The sequence below is a fragment of the Mycteria americana genome, chromosome 6 (assembly GCF_035582795.1).
Source record: "Mycteria americana isolate JAX WOST 10 ecotype Jacksonville Zoo and Gardens chromosome 6, USCA_MyAme_1.0, whole genome shotgun sequence".
NCBI classification, from domain to species: domain Eukaryota; kingdom Metazoa; phylum Chordata; class Aves; order Ciconiiformes; family Ciconiidae; genus Mycteria; species Mycteria americana.
Window position 1 is genome coordinate 54,376,615 of NC_134370.1, and position 27,298 is coordinate 54,403,912.

At 40.8% G+C, this 27,298-nt stretch overlaps 3 protein-coding genes across 5 annotated transcripts in view; 2 read left to right on the plus strand and 1 right to left on the minus strand.

Moving 5' to 3' along the window:
• On the minus strand, nucleotides 1-22,788 carry FAM81A (family with sequence similarity 81 member A). 3 transcript variants are annotated; one of them, XM_075505889.1, is made up of 10 exons: nucleotides 22,762-22,788; nucleotides 15,176-15,569; nucleotides 13,752-13,819; nucleotides 12,223-12,496; nucleotides 11,323-11,441; nucleotides 4,848-4,977; nucleotides 3,518-3,624; nucleotides 2,194-2,329; nucleotides 1,626-1,821; nucleotides 1-1,210 (listed from the first exon to the last, which is right to left on the minus strand). In XM_075505889.1, exons 3-10 carry the CDS (start codon nucleotides 13,796-13,798, stop codon nucleotides 1,071-1,073), a joined length of 1,149 nt encoding a protein of 382 aa, XP_075362004.1. In that variant the 5' UTR covers nucleotides 13,799-13,819; nucleotides 15,176-15,569; nucleotides 22,762-22,788; the 3' UTR covers nucleotides 1-1,070. The 3 variants fall into 3 exon arrangements, with proteins under 3 accessions (XP_075362004.1, XP_075362003.1, XP_075362005.1); XM_075505888.1 differs by lacking the exon at nucleotides 22,762-22,788 and adding an exon at nucleotides 16,520-17,940; XM_075505890.1 differs by lacking the exons at nucleotides 15,176-15,569; nucleotides 22,762-22,788 and adding an exon at nucleotides 17,626-17,940.
• On the plus strand, nucleotides 16,963-23,221 carry LOC142411653 (uncharacterized). Its single transcript, XM_075505891.1, has 3 exons — nucleotides 16,963-18,313; nucleotides 21,230-21,328; nucleotides 23,203-23,221. Exon 1 carries the CDS (start codon nucleotides 17,319-17,321, stop codon nucleotides 18,087-18,089), a length of 771 nt encoding a protein of 256 aa, XP_075362006.1. The 5' UTR covers nucleotides 16,963-17,318; the 3' UTR covers nucleotides 18,090-18,313; nucleotides 21,230-21,328; nucleotides 23,203-23,221.
• Nucleotides 23,222-24,480: 1,259 nt separating this feature from the next.
• The window catches only part of MYO1E (myosin IE), a 97,831-nt gene continuing 95,013 nt past the window's right edge, over nucleotides 24,481-27,298 (plus strand). Inside the window, exon 1 of the mRNA XM_075505893.1 lies at nucleotides 24,481-24,611. Coding sequence (XP_075362008.1) covers nucleotides 24,609-24,611 — 3 coding nt within the window. The 5' untranslated portion in view covers nucleotides 24,481-24,608. The remainder of the gene's footprint in view (nucleotides 24,612-27,298) is intronic.

Sequence of the window (27,298 nt, forward strand, 5' to 3'; positions counted from 1 at the left end):
TGGGTGCTGATTTTCATTATGTAATCTGTTCTGGGAATGGAAATAAGCACCATTATTATTTGGAAATACTGTGAATACAATTAGCAATTTGAATCTACTAAATTATTACAGTCTACTTAAATTTGAAGAATCAGTTGTTTTACTTCAGTACAATTTTCTAAGCAGATCATAAACTGCTTTCTATTTTACATTACATTCTCCAGACTATGTTAGATTATCACCTTCTCTTTTGTTTTCAAACCTTTCAACGTTTTTACCAATATAATGAAACAAATCACAGGAACACATGCCCAGTTATAAAATACTCTATATACATCTTTTACCTTGCCTCAACTCCACTTGGTTATTAATTTAAAAAGGTCACAATACTTAAGACCACATGAGTTAAGTTTCTTACGTTGTTCATGAATCATCTTAATCTACAACTACATTATATAACACTACTTAGTTCACACACACACACACAGAGGATATTTGCAAAACTAAACTAAGATCTTCTGATGGTATCTAGGTTTTGAAAATTGTCTGTTTAGTGCCAATTCTGTCTCCCCAGGAAGTCAATAGTAGAGAAAGTCACCGTAAAAATGTCCATTGACTTCAGTTAATTAATTTGTATCAAGGTGGAGAACCATGCCAAAATAATATTAAACAAATTATATCAACTTTTTTAAAAAAAAAAAAAAAAGTAGGGGGTGTGTGCAGGTGCTTACAGATATATATATATAAGCATGTACCTGCCTGATCAAGCCTACAAAACTGGGGAGCACTGAAATGCCTTTAGCAAATTAGATGCCAGCTTCACCAATATATTACTCCAGTCTTACATGGCGGTTAATCTCCTGAGATCAACTAGAGTAGTGCAGTGGCAAATCAGCACCTCAGCCCATAAAAGCTTGTCATCAGTTGATCTATGAGGAGCTTGCATTTATCACTTCGAGTAAACGTACAGACCTGTGCAACAGCAGCATGTCATTTGGTACATGCATTTAATTTGTATTACAGACTGGAACAAGATTATAGTCTGCCTATTTAGCCAGGTAAACATTAGTCTCTCAGACAAAATCTTGCAGTCATGGTCCAGCCTCTCCCCACGTTGGAACCTCCTGCTTCATTTGGTGGATCTGCTTCTGTAGTTCATCTCTGTCCAGCTTCATTTTTGCTTCTAGAACTTGCCGTAGAGACCCAATGCTCTCATAGATAGCTGCAAATCCTAATTGCAGGTGAGAATTAAATTAGTTCATAATCAAAAGCAAGAGTATCACATAATTACTATCAGAATACACTTCCTACTATAATGCTCTGCTTTACACTAGGAAAATAGCAAAAGTCCTGAAGAAAAATAGGACTGTAATTGTGTGCTGATGGCAAAAATGCCCCCGACTGCAGCCAAGCTAAGCCTATGTACGCTCTGGGGAGAGCACTTCTAAGCTGATAAGATGTCACCTCTCATTGCTGTGAATTTCACACTTAGTGAAAATCCTTTTTAATGCCACAGGTGCAGCCATTACATCTGGCCCAAAAGTCTTTAAACTACTTTGATACAAGCAAAGGCATTTTGCATATTATTATAGGTCAATCATTGTTACCACAATTCAGAATAAAGAACTTGATAACTATGGTCCTACCAGCATTAACTTCAGCTTTCATTTCTTTTATATCTTCATTAATCTCATTTTGAAGTTTGCCAATGCGAATATTTATCTTTTCTTCAGTCTGTGTTGCTTCATGTGCTTCCATGGTTATCTTCTGTATTTCTTCTATTTTGTCAATTTTCTCTGCCATTTGGTTGAATTTCATCTCAATAGCTCTTTCACTCATTTCCTGGAGCCGGGCAAAAGAATTTTAATTATTTACTCTGCATATGAAATTACAGTGGTCTTTCCCAAATATGCAATTAATCATCTTTTATGTGGAATTCAAAGGTGTAAGGAATTATAATTTTTTATAAAATGGTTTAAACTGACTTGATTACTGTAGGCTAAAATACTGATCTATTTAGAAGTGATCAGATTTATTTGAAGACTCTCAGGCTGCGGGGATGTTATACTTGACATAAATTAAGAGAGTTATACAAATACTGAGGAGGTCTGAAAATCTCTCTCAAATAATATGTCAATTACATCATCTTAGTTATTAATAATGCTTTTTAATACTTCCTGAGAAGTATTATTAGGACATTTTAATGAAACTTACAGTGTTTTCCTTAAAAGTCAGTGAGAGTTGGTCAATTTTTTGCACAAGCTCTTTTTCAATCCTTTCATGTTCCTGTTCCAACCAGCTACGTGCAGACAAAATCTGGCTGCTGAGTTCCTCAATAGCATTTTTTAATCTAAGAGCATAATAGAAATTAGCAGATACGAAAGAGCAGAACTTTTGGTCATTCAGCAGTGACTTTTTTATGATCATGTTCATAAAAAAATTAATGGCAATTTAATACATTCTTGACACAATAGTAAGGTGAATCCTTGAACTTTAAGGCTACTAAACTGGATAAGGTAACATTGTTTTAGAAAATAAAGATGAAAGAGCACAACAAAATAGCAGTTATTTATATGAAACACATCTACAACATTTTGAGGCCTGGTAGATGCAAATTCTTTGCAGCATTGAAAACAGAATATGGTCATCCATTCAGATTATAATCTTCATGTCCGTAGGTCTTAAATCTGAACAAAGATTTGATAACCATTTATTTTAGTGGCAATGCCAGTTCATGTAGCCCCACTTGCATTGCCTATACCCACCTCAAGTTTACACCAACCAATTGTGCCAGTGAAACTGTTTCTTTAGACAGTCTTTTTTCCAGTGAATATTTGAAATCTGGATCTATTCTTTAATCTGGTTTGCAAATTGTTTTACTGACATAACTGGTGGGATCACATGAGGATGGCAATAAGCAGTAAGGAGCAGTAAGCAGCTATCCACGTGCTTACGCACATGGATAGCTTAAGCCAAGATTGCCACTGAGTGAAATGCCTGGAGAGGAGTTAATATCTGAATTGAATATTTCCCTATATAATGTCTAGTAGTAGCACAGTAGCTTATCATTAATAATTTAGGTATTTGAGTTATATATTAGTATTTGAAGCCAATTTAAAGCAATAACACTTTGCAAATGCTGTGCATTGCTTCCTGGTTGCTTGAGTTGAACTTTTTGCCCTGCTCTCAACAGCCACCTCCAGCATTCATTGCTTCCTACAGTTCTTGCAAAAAGGCACCAGGCCACTCTTAGAGAAGTCCTTAGTTATGTTCTTTACTACAAGTTCTGCCTTAATACTTAACTAGGGACTTAATAGGCTTTTCAAAATTACCTAACCACATTAGGGGCAGAATAATTGTTGAAAGCGAGTTCCTCCACTTGACAGACCATTGTGCTTTTGTAATATCTGATGAGCACACATACATATTTAAACAGGTTCATGCTTTTGTAGACCTGAAGATTACAACAGTCAAACTTGGAAAATTGAGGCCCTTCTTCCGAGGCACATGGCAGCAGCAAGGTTTCCCAGGCACTCACTTCATATCCAGAAGGTGGAGCTGTTGGTTGCTCTCTTTGTAGGCAATCTTCAGCTTTGCTTCTTGTTGCATTATTGATTGTTCTACTCTGCTCAGCAGATGAGAAATCTGAAACAAAATTCAGAATTTACTATTTTTCAACAGCACTTCATCAGTCTCATTTGGGACGTTTTCATACAGTAGAGGAGGTCTTAAAGAAGGGCCATTTTTGCTGACATTTCAAAAATTATTGAATTTGCACATTTTACTTTATAATGAAAAATATACTATCTTGCAAAATGAAAGTATCAACATTGTGAAAACTGTAATTTTTCAGCCATAAATAATTTGAATAGTCTTGCCTTGAAAGCATCTGCCTGCCTCCCCCCTCTCCTTGAGACAGCTGAATTTACACAATCCATACATCTCCATGTTGTCACACAAGCAGAGTAAATGAATGGCAAAGCACTCCAATACTGAGTGATATTCTTCTTCACTTCATGTATAATGGCTACTGCAGTGATAAAAGTACTGGATTTAACTGGGGATAGGTCATTACTAACATAAAATATATCTTACCAAAACAGTTATCCCAGTTTTACAAAACATACTGTTCTGTTTTACAAGATTCATGACAATATGCTCCTAGTGTGCTGGCATGCTAATATACTGTATTGAGTCTTCTGAGAAAGGTAAAGTGGATTTTACCTACCGTTCAACAAAGATGTAAAATACTTTTGTTGCCCAAGAAAATGGGAAGGCCTTGAGATAGAGATATGAAGAATCCTTTTCCTTAATGTCATAAGTCTCTGCTTGTATCTAGTGCTCACTTCCATTCTCATACCCAATGGAAGAGAAACCTGATGAGCAGATTAATGGATTCAAAGAACCCAAAACCAGTTTTGTTTTGCAGACCTTCAAAAATTGTGTTCAAATACATATAAAATAATCCTGGGAAGGCCAAAACATACAGGGGGAGACACTGATGCTTGCATTGGTGTGGTAGTTTTGTAGAGCATCCATGTCATGTTCACATTCCAACCTCAAGAATCCATTCAGGCCAGTAATCACTTGACTCTCATTCATTCCTGCAGTCCTTTCAGGTGCCTGTAAATACTAGCCCCTTCTACACAGCATGCTAAAGGCAGCAAATTAAGGACCTTTTTTCAGTTAGACCAGTACAGTAATGCAGCTAGGTTCCAACATTCAATCTCATAAGGACTGTGAACAGGTACACCTCTCCATTTGTAAATCTGTGACCTCCCAGGATAATAATTAACAGTAATAGAGTCTGTGTGAATTAGACTATAACTCTTACCCATACATTGATCACTTTGGTCCAAATACCATACCTGTATTTCTGCCTCTTTGATTTTAGATTCTAAGATCAGCTTGGAGGTGTGTTGGTCTTTACTTAGGCTCTGAAGTCTCTCGTACGTGATTTTATGCTCTGCAGACAGTCTGGCTAACCCAGCGTCACACCTGTTTGAATAAATAAATACCAAAGCAACAGTTGAATAGAATATAAGATCCAGACTTTTTAATTTTTCCATTTTAGACTGGACATTTCTGTGAAATTGCTGGCTCTCTAGCAAAACAATGTCTTATGAGACTGTAAGAATGGTGATATATCTCATAGTATTCAGCAAACTGCTCCCAAATGGGACTAGAAGTCAAATAGTCTGACACATACATTCCTCTTTTCTTGGTACTGACATAAGATGTGTAGACTGTGTTGCTATCCGTCTGAGAAATCACATTAGAAATGCAAAGATGCAGAATTTCAATACCTCATATTTTTGTCATACTCCAAAAGACATCTGTTAAGGTGTGTATGATTTCGCCTACATGATTAGAAGCCTAAATAATTGAGAACCATTTTTTCATTATTGTAGCTGTGTTCCTCTGAGTTTTATTTTTATTTTTGAAATAGTAGTATACAATTAATATGTGTAGTAAACAATGTGGGGCAAATTTTACAGTTATTAGTCTTTATTTAGGTAAAACTGTCATTGAAAGTAATGGCAGTTTTGCCTCACAAAAGACTATGAAATGCAGTCCTGGAACATAATAATTATTGTTTCCTTTCTTCACATTGGAACATTTCTAGATGCTGTAACACTCTCAGGATAAATGTGCTATAGAATATGTGCATTTTCTACCACATCTCAAAAATACTTTGGTCGGGTGGATTTCATCTACGGAAATACAATAAGGACATTAACTGAGCTGTAAAAATGTAAGTACTGTAATTTCAGGAGTAAGACCTCTGTGAAGTATGAGTCACGTATATTTTTTTGCTAAGGGAAATATGTAATCAGCAGTGTTACCAAATTTGATCTATGAAACTGATGGAGAACAGACAGCAGTTACAATTTGAGGGAGAAAAAGGCAGTAAAATGGAACAAGCTAAGGCATGTTAAGTCATTACCTAAACCAATGACACATTTTAACCTCTTTTTAGTCACATTTCAGTTCAAAGGCTTTCATTTCAACATGCATTTTCATCACCTCGGTTACAGTAACTACCATTATCATTAAATACGAAGGGAAAGTCACAACTAAAATGACAGAGCATCTGCTTAGTATTACGGTACAATTTCAATATGAAAATAACCAGTAATGCAAAATAACACATAAAAATTATGAAACTTGTGGAAATCAATTTACAGTTTAGCAGTTCAGCATTGTGAAACCAATTAGTAATATCTGTAGGAAGACCAGCTAAGGTTTACATAGCAGCGAACCATACTCGTAGGTCTTGCAAGCAGGCAGTTTCTTTAGAAAGACGAGAGAAGCCAAATCTCTCCGTGTTGTTACCATCAATCAGAGAGAATCAGAGGCATGAAGCATCTAGTCACTAAAAGCCTTTGGGCTCAAAAAAATGGTTAGTTTCGTTTCTCTGAGGCACGAAAGCAAATATAAAAAGCAATGGTTTTGAAACCACTGTAGCAAATGTAAACACCAGGCATCTGTAACTTTTAAGGCAAATTAGTGTTTTGGGTTTAATCACAGTGCATCTCTCTTCTTTGTGGAACTCAGTTACGTGATCAAAGAGGTCATATAGTTGCATGGTAACTGAAACATTAAAATTCTGACTATGTTAATTTAGTGTCAGCCTGGTATGTATTAATCAGATTATTTTGGTTTTCTATAGGGATACTGTAATTGGCACCCTTTTAAACAAAGTTGGAATAAAGTTTAAATTCCATTGTCTGTAGTTATGGTATGTTTATCCTCCTATGTTTTTTTTAAAACAATATTCCATATATTGAAGTGGTCAAAGAGAAGTCTCTTTGCTATATATATTGTACACACAAACACCCGATTAGTTTTGACCTGGAAGAAAACATTAGTGTGCTGCAGACAAAGAATGAGATTCTGATATTAGTTATGCGAGTATACATTTTGAGTTAAAAACTTACAACAATTAAATAACTTTAGTCCATGTTTCCACTAGCTTTCAAATGGGGGAGAGGCAATAATAAGATGAACATACAGAAAACCATGGGCTTTCTAACACTTTTGATTCAGGTTTCTACTGCATGATGGGTTGGAAGAAAATCAGCAATCTAAACAAAAGGGCACATTATAGTTTGGAATATTTCCCTGTTTAAAAAAAAAGAGAGGAGGAAAAAAAAAGGCACACCACACTCCCCACTGAATTTCTCATACCTCTGAAAGTTCTGCGTTGATACTTCTTTATAGATTCACGTTAAAATGACAATAGGATTCTTCTTAAAAATAGAACTACATGTTTCTGAACACTGGATTTAAGTTCCTGGGTAATTTAATCAGACTGTCTATATAAATGAAGCCAGTGGACTATGGATATAAAGACAGAAGTTGAAAACAACTTTTGAGGTTTGGTTATCTTAAAAGCACAAGGAAAGAAATGAGAAATAGATTAAGATTTTTAGGAAGAATACTAGTTTAAAAATATGAGAGCTGTATATAAAACCATGTCATACAAAGAAATGCAGAATAAATAATTCTCTGTATTCACATCTGAAATGCTGAAGCTGGCCATACAAACAACGCAGTGCAGTTTTTCATGTGCAGTTGCACACATGCACTGTTGAAATTTGGGCCAAAAAGGCACTAGAATGGGCTCATGTTACCACTGTTTGATTTTGGAAGACATTTTCTGAAAGTTCTGATTGCCAAGCTGTGTACTTAGGTGAAATTAGTAAATGAAGAATAAATTGAGAGATTTCATAGTGCCAGGTATTATTCTCAGTTTCGGAATACAGTATAATTCTAGAAACCAGTAATGTTTAATATAAACAGTGAAATTATCAAACAACTGCCTTCCAAGTTGTAGTAAGCAAAAGCAGTAGTTATTTTTCTGGCAAACTGAAGAGTATTTTTTTTGTCTTCGAACTCTAAGAAATCAAAACACAATGGTTGCTCTATTCAGTATCACTAGGGACTAGATAAAGCTGAGAACTACACCAATACTCTGCAACAGGATGCTATATAAATATGCTATAATGGTACATACAGATTTTTAATGTTCCTGTTTTATTATAACAGGAGATGCTTCAATTAAAATACCAGTGTTTCAGTGAAAAACAAGTAGCTGAAGAACAAGTAGTGAAAAGCAAGTTGATATGTCCAGGGAATCCACTGGGCAAGAACAGCAGAGCTGGTAGATTCTGAATAGCCTGGATCAGGGAGCCCAGATCCATCCTCATTGTGTGCATTTCCTACGCAGCAAGTAGCCAGTGTGCAGCAGATTTATTGTACTTACGAAGTTCACAAATGCAGTGCATCCCAGATGCATCAGACTCATTTTCTGTGCAGTGTAGGAAAATCTGCCTACATGTAATGAGTCCAGGGTGTCTGAAATGAATCAGATCTATAATGTATATAAAAAAAATCATCTATATATGCAAAGTAGGCCCAATTTGTATATGCATAGTTGCCATTTCTCTGGATGTTTCAGCTGTCAGGAAGTTTCTAGAAACAGCTACTGCTATGGTTCTGACCAGGCTGCTGTATTTAAACTTTCCAGACAAGTGATCATAGTCCACAAGTTATTCTGTAAATAAATGATAAGGCACTACTCGTGAGTTTTATGATCTAATATCACTAGAAATAGAATTGGTAAATGTGTGTTATGTAAAATTGCCAACATCAGGGACAGGAGGCTGGAGTAATGGATCTATCGCCATCTATCTAATTTTCTGCTGAATGTGTCACTAAATTTAATAGAGGTAATATTTTTCTTAAAGTTAATAATAATACTGATTCTTATGAAAATGTACAGCATCATTCATGGTGAACACTGTAATGATGATTTACAAATTCATCAGTAAATTATGCTTAATGAGAAATGGCCCAGAGACACGAGCTGTCATGTGTATTCAGTCTTCTCCTGCTAGGGATATTAGTTGATTCTGTGATGCAGGTGAGCTTAACTGTGAGGTCTGTCCAGATCTCACTCCTCCAGAGCTGTGGGAGCATGGTTTTGGAGCTGTGCTTCAGAAGCGCATGTGTGTACAGGGATGCCTGTTCTCACCGTTAAAAGCAGCAACCCTCAAGAAAAAATGAGACAGTTGTTTGATGATATATTGACATGTTACAGAACAGTTGGTGTTAGGAAATAAACACCACTCTCTCCAATATTGAAGTTGAATAGGATGTTTAGTATGCATGTAATTTCTGGCACTGAAATTTGGCCAGAATCCTGAGACTGAGCCTTTTGGTCCTGTAATCATTTTAGTGTCAGACTTAGGTGATTTACTATCATGTGGCATATATAAACTGATTCACACTGATTGTCCATCTGCACACTTCTAGCCTAGAGCAAATGTGATATACTTGGAGTTAAATTTGCCTGCTGTCACTACAGCCTGAGCCATACATAGTACCTTGACTGTGGCTGAGAGCTGATGCACAGTAAGTCAGTACCGCACGGTAACTTGATCATGTTTCTAAGGTTTCACTCTTTGAACTCATCTGAAAGCTAGCAGGACTAGATGTAAAAGTAACATTATATTAGGTGAGTTCAGCTTATTTTATATAAGGAGCATTGGCTAGAGTAATCAGAAAGTGTTTATCCAAGAGAGAGTTTCTGGTAAGTCTCTGTATAGTGCCTACAGCGTAACAAACTGCCATGATCTTGACCATGATCTCCAGATCTTACTATAATCGTTATTCACAGGAACACTAATTTTCAAAGTAGAATATGCCTGTAAATAAAGGCAAATATCTTCCTCCCATGGAACACTGCTTTAACTTGATTCCTGATAAAGGGAAGCTTATTTTCTTCCTTATTCAGGGAAAATTTTTATGTAGAGAGCATAATGCTGAATAGAAGGTAACAGTTAAAAGACAATAAGCTGATTCTTTTATGGTAATAAATACAAATATCCAACATTCATTGCACAGTCTGACATAAGGCAGATTGGTATAATCTTACGCAGCTATCAGATAAATTGCAGCCCAGGCACAGTACATGGGCATTGCCCTAAGTAAATAAAGGAAGAAATCCTGGCACAGGCTGTGCTAGTCCACCACCGATCCCATACCAAGTACTTGAGACAGGCAAGGGGCCCCATTTTGAAGGTCATGCTGGCATGTATTTATTCACTTAAGTTCCATTATTGAAAGCAAAGGCACTATATTTTGCTTCACAAGGTATTAGTAACCGTGTTGCTCCAAATATGGACCCGTCTCAGGATGTAGTATGAGCTTAAAGTGGACTTTTTATATAAAGAAGCAGGAAGATCTAAGCATGTAAATTTGTCAGGGAGTTCTCAGTGAGAAGGGTATACATGTGTGCATGTGTATCTATATATATACATTTTTCAATAAGTTTTCTGATGTGACAAAATAGGCTTGTCTAGTTCATTCCTGTTTACTAAAGGATAGTGCATAACTTAAAAAAATTTAAAAATGAGTATGTAAAACCTCTCTAAAGTATTCTTTACAAAATGGCATATGAAAGTTACAGTGGAAACTTCAAACGATCAAATAATTTATGAGAAAACTTTAATTGAAGGAAAATCCCTCCCTGATTATTTTTGTAGGCTGTTGAAGGTTACCACTAAATCAGTTGAAGTACAAAAAAGAAAAAGGAAAATTACCTGTACAATATAGACAATAGGTCAAATTCAGGACAAGTATAATTCCACTGAAGTTATTAGCCAAGCTACTTTAGGCCAGATTAGGTCCTTTTTCTATAGCCGTACATATCCTCTGTCTTTTGTGTACAACTTTGCAAACACTTAAGCAAATGTTGTTGTACAGGGGTTTGTAAATGTGTCATTGATGGCACAACCTGAAGTCTGTATAGTTGCACAATTGTAACATGGAGTTTCAAGTACCCTGTAAAACTTCTATTATTTTATAGTTTTCTGTTCCTTACGTGTCAGGTAGCCTATGTACTTTTTAATATGGCTAACCAATAACTGAATGCACAGATTTTTACTTCTAAAATATATGCAAAAATGTGCAACTATTCTGTTCTTTACAAGTGCAGATTGTTCCATGCTGCCTTTATAATTGTGCTAATTAATTTGTTTCAAAGATAGACTAGTCTAACCATAGTACTTTTTAAAGCTGAACCAAATCCAAATTCCTAAGGAATTTGAGGTAATTTATTAAAAACTAATTTCAGGAATTAAGGGTGATATTGTTAAGTTTAATATGTAATACTGGAATGCAAAGGATTATTATTCATTTTCTTGGAAACACAGAGCAAAATTATCCTGGGAATTCTGCCAAAGTTGAATTCAGCCCATTATCATTAACGTTCATACTTCAAGATTAAACCAACATTAGCTAGTCCCCAAAATATACTTCCGTGTTGACTTGTACCTTGCAACTCTTCCCCGAAGATCTCCTAAACCAGAAAGCTGCCGCATTTCCAGACTCTTCAGGGTAGAATTTGTTCCATAGCTGAGATTGTCTCTGACACGTATCTGTTCCTGCAGCATCTACAAAGCATTCATATGCAAATATAAACTCAGTATGTCACATTTAATGTACACTTAGAATGTCACTCATTATTTTTCAGTATTTCAGTAACTTCAGATACCATTTTCTTATTGCTTTATTAAAAGCTTTGTCTTGTATCATACTAAACCAGATACCTTTAGCTCATTTATTATTTCTTTTTCTTCATGTCCAATCTGCACATAAATACCCTAATACGTATAAAGTATAACTTGACAATGGAATGGAGACTTAAATATTGATTTTTTTATCTTTTTGTTTTCCCCACCACACCCCTGTTGCTCATTGCAGCAGAGGTCAGACATGAAGTCATGTATCTGCATATGATTAGGTCATAAAAATGCGCAGTTGGGTTTGGCTACTTGGTGTCGTCAGTAAGTTGGAAGTGAAAGTAAGTTTATTATAGAGCTAAGGCATTTCCCTAGTGTTTATTCAGCACAGCCTTTGGACTGAAGTTGAGCTGGGTATTAGTGTCACATTCATTCATTTTTTCAAGGTTTTCCAGTGCAGCTTTTGAAAGCAAGCTTATTAGTACCACAAAGGTTTCTGTGTTTATATGCTAATATCCTGTGCTATTTTCATAGCCACTGAAAGAATTATGTCATTTGCAAACAGTTTTTCAAGTTATAAAAACAATTTATAAGCTTACAGGATCTTCAGACCTTGTCTGACCTTTACTTATCCTGTGGTAAACTTACTTATTAAATTAGAAGGAATAAGTAGCTCAGATGGCATTAGTCCTGTGAAAAATTCTTAACATACCTCAATGTCCCGATTAAGCTGCCTCACTATTGCCGTTATGTTTCGGATATGTTCTTCCAAGAGTTGCCTAGCCAACCGGTCACCCCCCCCTTTGTTCTGCATTCTGTGCAGAGTGGAAACAATGTCCTCCTTAATGCGAAAAGCGTGTTCCACAAGAGCCGCTGTTGTTTTCTCATGGCTTAGGATTCTGTCTTCCAGCTGATCCACCAGGCTTGCAGATGCCAACGGGACCGCTGTCAACGCCTGGCTATGCAGCGGTATGTTTCGAACCCGCCTAGTGAAGAAGAATATCCAGATATTGTTAAGTTCTCACACAAAACTCTGCAATGTCTTTCCACTGGAGACAGTGCGATGCTATCTTAGTAGCAATACTGGGGAGAAGTACCAAAATACTCACAGAGGGCCCGCTGCTACAAATAAGTGGGCGCTGTGTTTGCTATTGCACGTCTCTTGTACAAAGGCAGGTCAGGCTCTTTTTCCTGCTCTTTAAGGAAGCTTACAAAAGCATAGGATCTTAAGAAAAGGACATTAGCATTATAAAAGTAGTTACAATTCAGAACTATAATTTGATTAAGAATCCAAATTCAAAACCCTTTTACTGAGTTTCAAAAGTAATGCTATTTGTCTCTACAGTTTTCAGGCTTAATTAAAGCAGTAAGTGTAGAAGGTAGCTATTGCAAATTAAATGGAAACAGACAGAGATTAAAAAGGAGCAGCTTGTGTCCATTCCTTTTTTCAGTCTCTATAGCTATCCTGTAATACCACATAGAAGCTTGTTCCCCCCTGAACTGGACAGGAGCATATGCAGGTGTAGAAACTGAGGAGAGACCAAAGTTATGACAAGCTTCTCATAGTCGTAGAAGTCAAATTTTCCCCCAAAATAGCTTACATTTGGGTACCTTGAATAATTGTCTAGATTTTTCAAGGGAGCTCTGCAGTGCATAGCTTCCATGAAAAGAAAGGAGCTCATGGGTGCTCAAAGTAAAAAAAAAATTAGGCTGCTAATGCATGCAATCTTTTCCTGCTGCTATATTCTGTAGAGAATAAAGAAAATTTTCAGAAGCATAAGTGGAAGATACAAGTTCAACCCCACTTTGAAAAAGGAGACCCTTTTTTTGGAACTCTTATTTACTGCGTATTCTCCATGTTGTTTCCTGTTAATGAGCCAAATTAACAGTTTACTTTCACCGTGATGATATTGATAGAGATGTATGAGGACTCCAACAAAGGTCACTCCTGGCTCTGAGTTTTCACACTTATTCTATGCTATTAGAAGACTGGCTAAAGTATAGTATTCTTGGACTTCTACTCAGTTACAGTTTAAGCTCTTTAATTTCTTTTAAAAAGGGTTAAGTAAAAGTTGAGTAAGGAATTGTGATTTGGGCCATGATTTGAATGAGTCTACAGTATTTCACTTTGCTTTGCATACTAATGCCAAAGTCCCAAGTCACAGCATTACTATATATAGGGAACTGGGAGACAAATACTCTGCAATATGAAGATTTTATTTTTTACATTCTGAACTGTACCTTTCAGAAGGGGCAAGAGTTGGGAAGATTGGGCTTCGCTGGGCCATCTTCTGGTCAATAATTTATATCTGTTGAAAAAGTACACAATGAATTATTTAATAGTTTATATCTGGCACTGAAATGACTTAATGCTTCTGCTTTAAGTGAACCTTTAAGTAAAGTTTAAGATTACGCTGACAGCTCTGATCTTGGAGTTCAAATATTGCTTATGGAATAAATGCAAATAAAAATCAATACAAAAGAATTAAAACTAAAAACTGCTAAAAAGCTTTTTATAGTGAAAATGATACTTTTGAAAAGGCAAGGTTGACAGCCTTGAAACTGAAATCTGCTGTTGACCCACAGAACTGGTTTGGCAGGACAGAGGCAAACAAACTTCTTGTCCCCAGTCTGTCTACTGGTCTCAGACATCATCAATCAATGACTAAAAAAGTAAGATCTACAGGATTATCATAAAGCTGAAGAAAGTATTGTCTAGAGAATGAAATAAAAATACTTAATGATAGCAGATTATTACGGGTACGGTGTTTTTCAGGTAAAAGCATTGGCAGTCAGAAACCTAAATAAAATGTGTTAGACATCAGCATAGTTTAGCAAAACTGAGTCTTTTATTAATTTTTCTTCAAATCTAGAAGACCACACTTCATGTTGTAAGTAAATTCTTCTATGGTAGGAATATAGATTCTGTTTTTAATTTTTAGACATAGCCAGCCAGACTGTGACAGACGTTGCAGCAGGGTAGCTCTGTTAAATAGCTTCAGAAAGACATTTTAGATATCTTACTGTAAGACCAGTACCTGGCTCAGTAGCTTTGTCCGCTGACAGAAATTAAATTAATGAAAAAGTTGGTAGCCTCAATCAAATCCAACTATTCCACCCTATATAAAACAAATAAACATTTTTAACTATAAAGACTGCACGAATGAGCGTGGTCTGAGCCTGAATTTCTTGGGGACCTAAAACCCTCACTGAAAACTAAAGGCTGATGTATGAAAAGAATTTTGCAATTGCTGATGAAATCCGGTGCAATATGCTGTACAAACAGAAAGAGAAAAATAGGGTTATTGAAACAAAATAGTCAAATATCGATTGTAAAGAAGCAATAGGACTACCCTCTGAGATCTCAAAATGCAAAGCATGTTTGTGGTTTAAAAACGTATGAAAGCACTGCCTAAAAGCAGAGAGTGAACATTGTCACAGTATGTGTGTTCTATTTATAGCACGGTGCTTCAGAAACTACAAATTAGAAAAAAAATAGTTTTAAGAGAAGCTGGGTTGCTGAGCAGCAATGACACTAGACTGGTATTCAGAAGGTCTGATTTTAATTCCTTGCTCAATCTCTGATCCTGACGACTTTGGACAAGTTATTTCCATGCCTAATGACTCGATTTCCCTACATGGAAGACAGAGATAATGATACCTACCTGCTTGTTTAAGTTCTTACATGCCTATAAGTAAAAAGCACGGTGTAAGAGCTGGGTATCATTATGATGACTTCTGCATTCAAAATTCTGCGCAGACACTGAATGTCCAGTCCTGCAATCTGTTCCTCACACTCGTAGTTTCCCGGTTGCTTTTTTAAACAATGCCACTGCTCTGCGGGGCGTCCCTCCTAGCTGTACCGTGAGGTTATACAGTAACGGGGCACCCAGTTCTCAGTAGATCTGAGCTCATTTACTCTTAGTCCTCCGGGCCATAACACTTTTTAATGATCTTGATGCAGTGAAGCATTTAAACACAATTTAACTATAAACACAGGAATATCCCACTGATAAAGAAGAGCTATGTGTATCACAGCAGCAGAGCACTGGATGCTACCTAGAAAAATGAAGAACAAATATTAAAGTCTGTACATCTAGCAGTATCTTAGTGAAATACATCTTATAAAAAACAGCCAAACAAAAAAATCCTCAACTCAAGTGTTTTAATCTTATGGCCTTCAGCATCCATTTATTATCGATTGAAAAAATGTTTGGAGCAGAGTAAGCACAGGTTTGCTCGAAGTTTTTACTTTTTCTGCCAGACTACTATTAGACACACAGCTAAATGCGAATGTCTGGAGAAATTGTGCGCGTGAAACGAAAGTTACACAGATGGACTTCTCATTTGTTATTGCCAACTTAAGCACATCACTCAGTATGCACTGAAATATCGCATCATCAATTATTAGATTTCTTGATCTGATCCAACATCCAGAAAGGATGTAACATCTTGTTCAGCAGTTGTACAAAACTTTTCTGCAGTTTGGAGGTATTTGCAGTAAACAATAACAGATAGGTGTCAGAACTAATGACAAATTCCCTCTCTATGAGTGTGTGTAATGCCGATTTACACTAATAAACATAAAGTAAAAGAAAAAATAAGATGTTCTAATGCCTAGATTCAGAGTAGTGTAATTTCACATAGCTCCAATTTTAATGGCAGGAACCTGGGATCAACTTAGATACCAGTTGAAATACTGGCTTCAAGTGCTTAATTTTTTTTTTAAATGATGTTGTCTCCTGCTTGATACTGCTATAGCAATTTAAATCATGATATATTAACCCAGTACATGTTGGTTGATTGATTTAATTTGCTGAATATTCCAAATACACTTCTCACATTGATGAGATAAAGATTTTTCCCAGTTGTAAATGTTATGCCTGATTGCCAAAAATAACAGTTCACTTGATATGTAAGGCAGCTTTTCCATACAAACACAGGGTACTTCTTTATCGTTTCTTTAAGTCACTGACATCAGCCATGTAGAAGTTTGAAAAAAATCATACATGGGACATGCTGAAGAAACACTTTGAGCAATGCAAAGTTCACTCCTTGCTATTTGTACTGTGGCATCCCTTCCCCACTTCAGCAGACTGCCTTGCATGTTTATTTTCTGCGGGTTCTCCATTTCTCCTGTTTTGAAGGATAATCACGTCTGTAGGGTTCAGTTCTCCATCTTCCATTATAACCTATGTCTAATACTTGCTGTAATGTCTGTGCACCTCGCGGCGTTTTTCACATTCATTCTCACAACATGCCTGTGGGTTAGGAAGGCATTATTATCCCCGAAAATATTCTTTTCCTTACATTGCTGGTAGGGAAGTGAAGCGGGGGGGGGGGGGGGGGGGGGGCTATGTGACTTGCCACAAGTCACACGGGAATCAAAGCAGACTGAAATACCTGCCTAGGCAAACACTTTAATCACTCTTTTCTTCTTAAAATAGAAACCGCTTCGGTTGCCATACAGGGAGCATATGACAGCACCACCCCAGGAGCCACAGGATCCTAGTGTTACTCCGAAGCACTTTGGGCAACGTTTTGGAGTAAGTGAAGAAGTCCCTGTGTCGCAATTCGGCAAAAAGATAGGTCAAAACCCGGCCGTATCAGTGAGTCGCATGAAACAAACCCTTGCAACCCCCCCCCTGCGCTACTGTGACATTTTGTGAACGTGAACGCGGTGTGTGGCGGAGTGCAGGGAGGAGACCCTCCCTGGGAGAGAGGTGACCGTGCCAGCGTGGTTCTGAGCCCAGGCTCGGGGTCCTCTTGAGAAATAGGTCTGAGCAGCTCAGGTGCTTGGTTGTGCTAATGCAGCTATGCAGCATTTGGGATCCGAGCTGGAATCCGTGCCTGTGCCATGCCGCGTGGATGCACCGATTCAGCCTGTGCTCTGCCTGGCCCGCGGCTCTGCCACGCAGGCAGGCCCAGGACCCCGGAGGGACCGCGGCGCTCCTCGGCGTAAGGGTCATCGGTAAACGCGGCGATGGTTGTGGAAACACGGGGTATACAACAGCTGACAGGACATCACAGCGCAGACACCACTCTATGGCCATGCAACACGGAGGGACAGAGTTGGCAGACTCTCCGGCGGGCGCAGGACGCTGCGCTCACTCACCAGTGCTGGATCAGGGCAGGACAGGGCTGCCCGTCTCTCCCCTCATCCCAGCGGCCGGCCGAGCCCCGCTCTTTAACGCGCTGCCGCCGCTAGAGCGGCTGTTCGCGAAGCGTCGTGACTGCCCCTACGCGGCCGGGGCGTCCCTCCGTCCGTCCGTCCGTCCATCCGTGGCGTGGCGGCCGCCCGTCCGCCCGCCCGCCCGGCTGCGCGGAGCGGGGCCGCCGCCGCAGGCCGGGCTGCGGGAGCGGGAGCGGTTGCCAGGACGCCGTCGCCATGGGAACGCGCGGCGGGGGGGCAGCGCCGCGCCGGCAGCCCTGGGCGGGGCAGGTTCGGGCCGGCGGCACAGGGCCTCCGCCGCCGCCGCCGCCGCCCCGCCGCTGCTCGGGGCAGCGCCGCTCCGTGGGAAGCGGGGAGGGGGAAGGCCCCGCAAGCGGCAGATGCGTCCCCTGCGGCACGGGGGATGAGCGACGGCGGCGCGGAGCAGCGGGCCATGCCTGCGGCTCCCGCACCAGCAAATGTCGGCCTCCGGCAAGAAAGTTTGGTGGTGGCAGAACGGCGGTTACTCGGGGTGGCTAGTGGGGCAGAAGAGCTGAGCGCGTGACTGGAAGTATGGGTTTTTGCAGAGCACGTAACAAATCCTGGCAGAATACAAGATTGTTAAAGTCAATGGCGAATAATAGTTTTGCCTGTAAGTTTCCGGGTTGTATTTTCAAACAAGATCTAACATGTAGCTTCGGTAAACCGCATCTATCACAGAAAAGGAGATCTGTCTCTTTGCACAGCAGAGGCGTATGAGCTAAGAGAAAGTATTACTGGAAAAACAAAGTCCATGGCAGGTGTGTCCGCCTTCACTTTTGTTTCCTGCTTGTGGCATTCTTGGGCTTGGGTACAACCACCTTGGGTAAACAAAGGGTCAGTGAAATCGGAGACGGACTTACTGCATCAGTTCACTCTGAAATAGCAGATTGTCTCTGAGTTTGGTTAAAATATAAACAACATCCCATACGGTTGTACAGGCAAACCATTGCAGGACTGGGTACCTGGCAGATGCAAAGAATAAAAGTGTTATAGCGTGCACGTGCTATTGTAAAGAGCAAGGCGGGGTCTGAATCCAGACTCTGATTGACCTATATATTTTAAAGTAATTCCCACATCAAAGGATCGGGCCAGAAACAAAAGATGCCATAGGTGCCTTCCAAATGGGATAGTAACCGACTGAGAGTCATAGAATTGTGGGATAATTCAGGTTAGAATGGACCTGAGGAGGACCCTTGGCCAACCTCCTGCTCCAAGCGAGGTCATCGATGAGGCCAAATGCAGTTGTTCAGGGTTTTACCCAGCCTGCTCTTGAAAAGGATGGAGACTGCCCACCTCCTCTGGGCAGCCTGCTCCCATGCTTAATTGCCCGCTGGGGGAAGAACGTTTTCCTTATACCTAGTCTGAACCTCTCTTGTCTGCATTTAAGTTATCGTCTTCCCACCATGCACCACTGTGGAGACTCCGGCTTTGCCATCTTGATGACTTCCTCATAGGTCCTGGGGGCTCCTGTTAGGTCCCCCAAAGCCTGCTTCTCACTGGCCTCTGCTGAACTTGCTCTAGTTTATTGATGCACACAGCTGTATTCTCTGACCTGGCAAATATCTCGACTACTTTCATGCACCTGTGTAGTTTTTATGCACCTGTCTAGTGATTTTTCATGCTAAAGGACTGCTCGGGTACTCAGTGTTTTCTTGAGTATGTACCTCTACAGGAGTGGGGCTTGAAAGCAAGTTGTTATTTAAAGCAAATTGATTAAAGTTATTTTAATTTAAAAACATGTCAACATTTGTACCTCCTACTGCAGTCTTGAAATTAACATTAAAAGGCACCTCCATACTAGCTCTCAGTCTGCTTTCTCCCTCTAGCCCTTGTCTGACAACAGCATTCAGCATGGTGGGGGCCAAGAGATGGGGAGGTGACATGTAAATGCTTGTCTGTTCTTACACTCTTCCCTGGGCATCCGTACTGGCCACTGTCCGACACAGGATATTGACGTGAATGACCTTTGGTTTGACCCACACAGATGTTCTTTTCATCTTGTGTTATCAGAGATCATTATTTTTGTACTTGTATCACTTCCTTGATGTTTCTAACTAAAGCAGTACTAAGCTGTTGTATTTTATATAATTACATGTTCAGTGTAATCGATAATGAACACATAGATTTATTTTCTTAAAGACAAATTCAGATCACTTTCCTTATCAAGGCACAACATCAACAATAATGTGAATTTATTCTGGAGTGTTCAACTGTCTCAGTCATGAACGGAGCCCCATTTTAAATAATCGTAGAATTACAGAATGGAGCAATTTAGGCTGGAAGGGACCTCAGAAGGGAATCTGGTCCAACTCCCTGCTCGAAGCAAGGCTAATGTTGATGTTAGATCAGGTTGCTCATCATACCATAAAGTTTTGATATTAAAAGCTTGTGTAATGTTTCAAAAAATCTCCTTCTGAGGAAAAAAATACAATCCTTGTACTTTTGCTGATGTGAACCTACATAGCTTAACTGAAGTCAGTCCACAGGAACACAGGAGGCAAAACTCCTCGGTTACCAAGTCCGTATGGACTTCTTCCAGATTTATACCAGCCTTGCAAATAACAACATTATTCATACATTTTGGGTTGCAGTTGGAGAAAAATTCAACTCCGTGAATTCTGAGTATCTCTTACGTCTGAGGCTTCTCTTAATCAGATCCAGAGTAAAAGAGCCACATGCTATTTTTCTTCAAAAAAAAACCCCAGTGGGTGAAAAAGGGCTGTTGACTTTGTTAGTGTACTTTTTAGGCTAGTGATATTTTAGATGGACGTGTTGAACATGTTAATAAGCATGTTTTCTGAACAGGTATGCTTCTGTAATTTAAGGCCAACAAAAGAGAGGAAAGAAGGAAGGTATTGTGTTAGATACAGAGAAAGGGAATGAAAGAAAGCTAAAAATGATTACACTGTTTTCCAACATGGAGACCTGTCCTAATCATTGAAGGGATTTCATCACATTTTAAATCATAAACTTCTGCCTTTGTTTTATATATGCTGTTTTGTTTCTCCCTACGTTTCACAAGAAGAAATTGCTGAATCCTTTTTTTATTTTCTGTAAGTAGAATTCTACATTCGCCGAGTATAACTGAAGGCAGAATGTAACCATCTGCATTTTAGCAGAAAATGTTACAATTATAAACTGTCTGTTTATTCTTTGGAAACCAGATAGAGCAAAAATTGCATTGAATTTTTAAAGTTTCCTTAATTTCATACCATTTGTTTTTCTATGACACAAATCCTTCGTCTTTCTAAGAAGTACCAGATTGTGTGGTTTTCTAACTAAAAGCATGATGTCTTGTTAAGGGTATTAAGCCTTATTTTAGTGGCTTTCAGGCATTAATTAAATTATTAATTAAATTATTCTGATCAACAGAAGATTAATATGTGGCTTATAAAACTTAATCTAAATATATTTCGTAAGTAAGAGAAAAGCAGCAATGCCTTTTTTTTTCTTTGCTGTCATTTTTAACCAATTAGAAAGCAGTCAGGGCAGTCCCTATTTCATTAAAATTTCTAATCTTTTCCAGATTCACTGACTTCTCATAAGAGTTACTTCTTTCTGAAGCCACAATAATGTTTTTAGAATGGAGGCCAAGGGAAAGTTGTATTCTGTGGCATTTCCAGAGGTAAGGACCATGTTCTTTTTTCACACAGTGTAGCCTTCATACATTTCAGCATCAGCCCGATTCCTGGTCGGTGCTGGCACACTGTGTCACTCAGGCAGTGGGGAGGTGGAAACACACGTGTGAGTTACCAGTCGCACTATGGAGGCAACAACTTCTCTCTTGTGGCACTGCCCAGTGCCGTATGGGCTCCACATCAGGTGATGGCAAAGAGGCTGTAGTCACTCCCGTCAGCCCTGAGCCTGTACCCCCCTCTGAAACGAGTCCTGAATGCTCAGTTAATAAACCTCCTCATGCACTGAAGTGAAGCTTGTCCTTAAATGTTTTCCTGAAGCTTAGCACTAGTGATCAATATCAGGAGGATCAAGCGCTGCAACTGCTTGCAGCCAGTAAATATCCTCAAAATAATTCTTGATGTTAGCACTTCTGTGCATGAGCTGGTAGGTGTTACTAACCAAACGCAACACTGTCAGACAATACACACACTGAAAAAACTGATGAAAGTTCTTGAGGCAGGGAATTTTTGTTAAATCTTTTCAAGTTAGGTCTTTTAAAGGTAACCTGTCCATATGAATTTTATGACAGAAGTGTCACCACTTCTAAGCTTTGTGCATCATTTAAAAGTACAGAGATTCCTTTTTACTCTGCTGGAGCTCCTCAAGATGAAAATGCGGGTGCTGCCTTCCTCAGAGCTGGCTATTATACATTACTGGCTGGAGGAGCCCAGGCATGCAGACCATTCAGGCACACCACCACTGACATTCGAAGGGAAATGCCTTCCCCTGCTTCTGAGCACAGATGTTGAATAAGTATCATTCACTTAATATAGTCAGCTTGGGAATTAGATGTTTATCATTAAAATAAGCAGAATTAAACGACTGCATTTAAAAGCATGAAAAGAGTTCATTGTGAATTAGACTGTGCTTGGTATACACACAGTGCTTAGCAAAGGTTCATGCAGATGCAGAGCACTGATGCCTTCAGCCCTAAAATTTGTGTTGAAAGTCATCTTCTAGTCCATCTAGAGTAGATGGACCCCAGCAGCACACGTAAAACGCAGTGAACTCGGGACTAGTTTCTCAATTAGCTATCCAGTGTGAATGTACTTTTTTACTCTTCTTCCACAACCTAGTTTCTCTACTTTTTTCATAACTTGTTATAAAGATGTTTGTATGTATGTAAACACACATACATACAAATATATATGTCTTAAGAAAATGACACTAGGCATTAAAAAAGACCCACATCCAAGCAAAAAGAAAAACCTACAAAACCTGTATAGGTCTTGTTGGCCCTGTATACGCTCTCTGGATTCTTACAGGTTTTTTTCACCGCTTTTTATCACAGTCTGATAAATTTATGTGACATTTCCATGTTCAAATGAAATACTAGACAAACTATTTTTGTCCTATTTCCATAAAACTGCTGTTACTCACCTTCTGTGGGGAATCAAAGTGTGAAACTCATCTCCTGTGAAGTTCTGTTCACTTTTAGCACTATCAGTTATATTTTTGCTTTAATAACTATTGCAGCTCATATTTACCACCCAGCTACTTTCTCAATGACAATATTTCCTACCCCTCGTATCAATGTCAGTTAACATCCAAGCAATGCACTGTGGAAATCCCAAGCTTCACATGATCAGTAGTCACACAGTGTCAACCCAGCTGAGCTGAGGAAGTGTTTTGGTATTCTTCAACACCAAGGATGAAACATGCCCAAGGGGCTGTTGTGTTTCATCCGCACCACCAGAGTTTGTGGGACCTAAGAGGGGGCCAGATAAATAGTTTAAGTTTTGCCCCATTTCTGTATCAAGCGCATCAGGGTGGTTTGAATTTGTAACAGTTCATCAGCCACGTTCAATGTTTGCAAACCAGCATGCTGACCCTGCAGCCAGATCCATGAGGACAAACCCACGTGCTTGTGCTGAGCGTCACTGCCCTTCCTCTGCACGGGCAGATCTGGCTGCAGAACCAGCACCCACTTTGGAGCAGCCAGAGCAGTGCTCTCCTCCGAAAATTCGGAAGTGAATCCGCTTATACCTAATCTCTAAATTAGTTTGGAAGCGAGTCTTTATTTTGTTTATAAAAACAAACAATGAAAATTGAATAAATATAATCTGTATAAACTACTCCCTATTTTTTCCAATAGCGGCACTCCTCTTTAATCAGAGAGAAGCTAAAACCCAGTAATATCTCATGATGAAAAACGGGAACTGTACCTATTGAGAGTGCTTTTCAAGGTAGTTTGGAAGCAGTGTTAACATGTGACTTGGGGTCTGGCTGTTGTTATGGTTGTTAGATTATATTGTTTCCATTTTATTTATATTCTAGCTTAAAAGTGGTGGTTGGAAATCCATTAGAGTCAACAACAGGGCTTCAAGCCTGAGGAGAAGCGTTTGTTAGCAGGACCGCAGTCCTCAGCTGTGGATGGGTTTACTTACTGGATCCCTTAGAAAACGCAGTCCCTGGAAGCTGTATTGATTGTACTCTGGTCAAAACGGTATGAGCAACACCAAGCAGATGCCGACTGCCAGGCAAACACCTGATGTTTTTTGCATTTGCGGGGTACACCTAGGACTTGTTTCGGTATCCACTTCGTACCAAGACGCTTTGTACTTTCCAGTGTTTCCAGGGATCAGAAGCATCTTAGTTCTGCGGGTACCTTTGCACGGGAGGAGGAAAGAGCTAGGACTGCGTGAAGCACCGGCACGCTTGCCTGCTGGCAGGATTAGCACCCGGCCGCAGCAGCGCAGACCCCCGGGGCCGGGCTGTGCTTGGTGGAGGGGCGCTTGTCCCTCCCCACAGGGAGCGCAGACCAGCGGTGCTGGGGGGAGACGGGGCTGCAGCGGTAAATGCCGCGAGCAACAGCAGCCCCGAAGCGCTTGGCCGCGGCACGCGGGCAGGAGCGCGAGGGGGCGCAGGCCGCGCGCGCCGCCGCGCCGGGATTCCCTCAGGGAATGACGTCCCGGCGGCGCGCGGCGATTGGCTGCGCCGCGGCGAGTTCTCCATTTATGGACACGTCGCCCGCGCGGCCGGTGTGGGGCTGCCGCCGCCTTCCTTTATCCTTCATCCTTCCCCCGCCGGCGCGAGCCCCAGCGCTCGCGGGGCCGCCCCGCCCGCTCGGGGCCGCTGCGCCGGGGCTGCCTCCCGCCGCCCCGCCCCGCCGGCGAGCTGCGCGCGCGGGGAGGGCGGGCTGTCGCCCTCCCTCCGCCCCTCCGCCCGTCCCGGGGCGCCGGCGTGTCTGGGCAGAGCCGCGGGCAGCGGAGCGCGGAGGAGCCACCATGGTAGGCGCGGGGCTCGGCGGGGCTGCGGGCGGCTCTCGCGGGCTGAGCTGGGGGCGGCGGAGGGGCCGCCCGGCGGCCGTGGCTCTCTGCGACGAGAGCGTGGCTGCTTTGGCGCCTTTCTGTTGTGTTTCCTCACGCTTTGCCGGGAAGGGGCTGCGGCAGCGCTCCCTGCCCCGCGCTGTGGAGGGGCCGCGGCGAGGGGGGCGTTGTGTAACCGGCGCCGGCGTGTGGGAAGCGGGGCCGTGCCAGGCACTTGCCGGGGCGCAGCCGGCCAGGAGCTCGGGGCTGCTGGCCCTGTGGACCCCGGGTAGGTGCCGCCGCCGGGGCACGGCGGCTTCGCTCTTCAGTCGCGTCCCGAGGCAGCCCGGGACCGTCCGTCCGTCCCACCGCGCGGGGCTCGGGCAGGGCCGGCGGCCCCGCGCGCCGTCTGCGGATCGTAAGCCTCGTCTCCCGCCGTTTGGCGTCTAAAGAGGTTTCGCGTGTTGGTGTCCTCAAGTAGGAAGAACCGTGCGGGAAGGTAACACGTCGGTGTTGTTGAACAACAGGTGACGCATCTCCGCTTCCGAGCGTGCTTCTTGAGGGGTTTCTGCGTGGGGACCGCTCCCCCGCGAGGCGTTGGTTTCTGGCACCCGTATCCGAGTGTCTGCTCCGGTCCACTTGCGAGCGGATGGCCTGGTGACAGGCGGCAAGTGCAGCTCCCGAAGCCAGGGTATCTGGGCACTGCAACTGCTGGGTCTGTTAAACGTCTGGTATGATGAGGGGATGCGATATCAGTAAAACACATCAGAGCTAGGTTGAGAAAAAACTGAGGTTCAGCAACTGAACCCGGTTTATCTTCAGTAATGGAATCCTGATGATTGGTAATAGTTTTCATCCTGAAGTAATCCAAATAATGATAATGACTACCTGTTACACAAGAACTTAAAGTAGTGAAAAATCCTATGTGGTAATAAACTAGGCTAAAATCCATAACCTTTAAACAAGTAATTTATGAAGAACTGTTCTAAAGTGGAAAACTAAAGATCTGCGAGTTAAGGGACTTGAAAAACTCTTGCATTATTCCTACCAAAGCTTAACTAAAGCTAAGTTTTAAAGACTGACCAACCTAGTCCTTGTGTGTTCAGAGCTTTACTGACTTAAGTGGAGTGTTAGCTTGGGCCCTTCACTCCCAATATCTTTTAAAGGTTGCCCCTTTTATTACCAGTGCCTGTACCTTGACTTCCTGAGGCAAGTACGGTTGTGCCTGGTTACACCTATGTCGAGCGCAAGTCTTTGCTTTAAATAAAGGATTGCAGAGGTTAGGAAGCTAAAATTTCTGTCACAGTCAGGGATAGTGATACCACCAGCTCTTACAGTCCTGTCATTGGTAAGGAGCTTTGAATAAGATAGGTGTGTGTGTTCCCTGTGAGTTGATTGTTTAGTCAGGTGGTTCAAATCAATTCTTTAACCATAACCTTTGGTCCTCAGTACTTGCTCGATCAGACACCTGTGGTACTTATGGACTTCCTGGTAGAGGTGATGTATCACTGCCTAGGCTGCTGACATGTTAAATGAGGTTGGAAAGCCTTCGTGCAGGTCCTTCAGAGATGTCTATCTGTTAACAGTAATACTTTGAGATCAGTGATCTGTTAGTTGATCTGCTGTGGACTCCATTAATTCCTTTTTAATGAAAGGTTTTAATCAAAATATGGTTCTTGTAAATACACGCAACTACTTAGTAACATACTCATTGAGTTTTACTTTATCAAAGTAAGAGAACTAGTTTCTTCCACAAGATACCCTTTTCAGGGAACTATTCAGGCAGTTACTTCCCAGCTTCTGATTTGATACTGAAGCAGTCTTGCATTAATCTTTTCACTGTGAGATCTTATGCTAATGTGAACTGCATTTTTTAAGATTGTCCGTAAGTAATGATTACAACAAAACCAGAAAAAATTGTTTTTAAAAGTACTGCTTTTTCTAAGAATTGTGCCCAAACAATTGGTTTATAATCATTAGAAGGTAGGATTTTGTAACTTGGAAAGCTGGCAGAAGGATTGCCCGGCAGGACTTAGAATGACTGCTTATGAACATGAATCACGCTGCTAATACCCTGAAACTTTGTACTCATTCTCTGTGCTGTATAAAAAATTCACATTATTTCCCTTGGTTTTGTCTTGACAATTTTGAGTTCTGTGGATGGGGGAAAAGCAGAATGTCATAGGAGTGCTTTGTCTTCTCTAAATTAAGTCTTTTCTGCAATATCGTCTCTGTAGACCTTAGAGTGAACTTTCCTGTTCTGACAGGGTCCACAGTGCAGGGTGCTGAGTTACCACTGACACCAGTTGTAGTTCTTTCATGCGTCTCAGGCAGTCTGATACAGCAGAGCATATAAAGGTGACGCTGGTGTAAAAGTGCCCTGTTCTCTAGCCTCCGTGCCATGGTGCATTGCCCTGCTCAGGTCTGCTGGCAAGATTGTGCAGCTCTGTGCAACTTAGCAATATGTATGCACTTTTTTGCTGGTTTATTTTTAATCCAGATCAATATCTATATTCAGTTAACTGTGTGGTTTTGGGAGGAGATCTGCAGACATGGAATAGGTGAGCTGTTTCATGGCTGTACACTGCAGTACAAGGGGGGAATGAGCAACAGTGGGGCAAAACTGCATTAAGGCTAACAGTTTTAAGGAATATGTGGCAACTGTTGAA

Coding starts and splice junctions, on each gene's coding strand:
- LOC142411653 (XM_075505891.1), top strand. CDS start 17,319: ATGCAGCTATGCAGCATTTGGGATCCGAGCTGGAATCCGTGCCTGTGC.
- FAM81A (XM_075505889.1), bottom strand. CDS start 13,798: ATGGCCCAGCGAAGCCCAATCTTCCCAACTCTTGCCCCTTCTGAAAG. Junction 4,978..11,322: donor CTTCGGGGAAGAGTTGCAAG/GTACAAGTCAAC, acceptor TTATTCAAACAG/GTGTGACGCTGGGTTAGCCA. Junction 1,211..1,625: donor GAAAGCTGAAGTTAATGCTG/GTAGGACCATAG, acceptor ACCTGCAATTAG/GATTTGCAGCTATCTATGAG.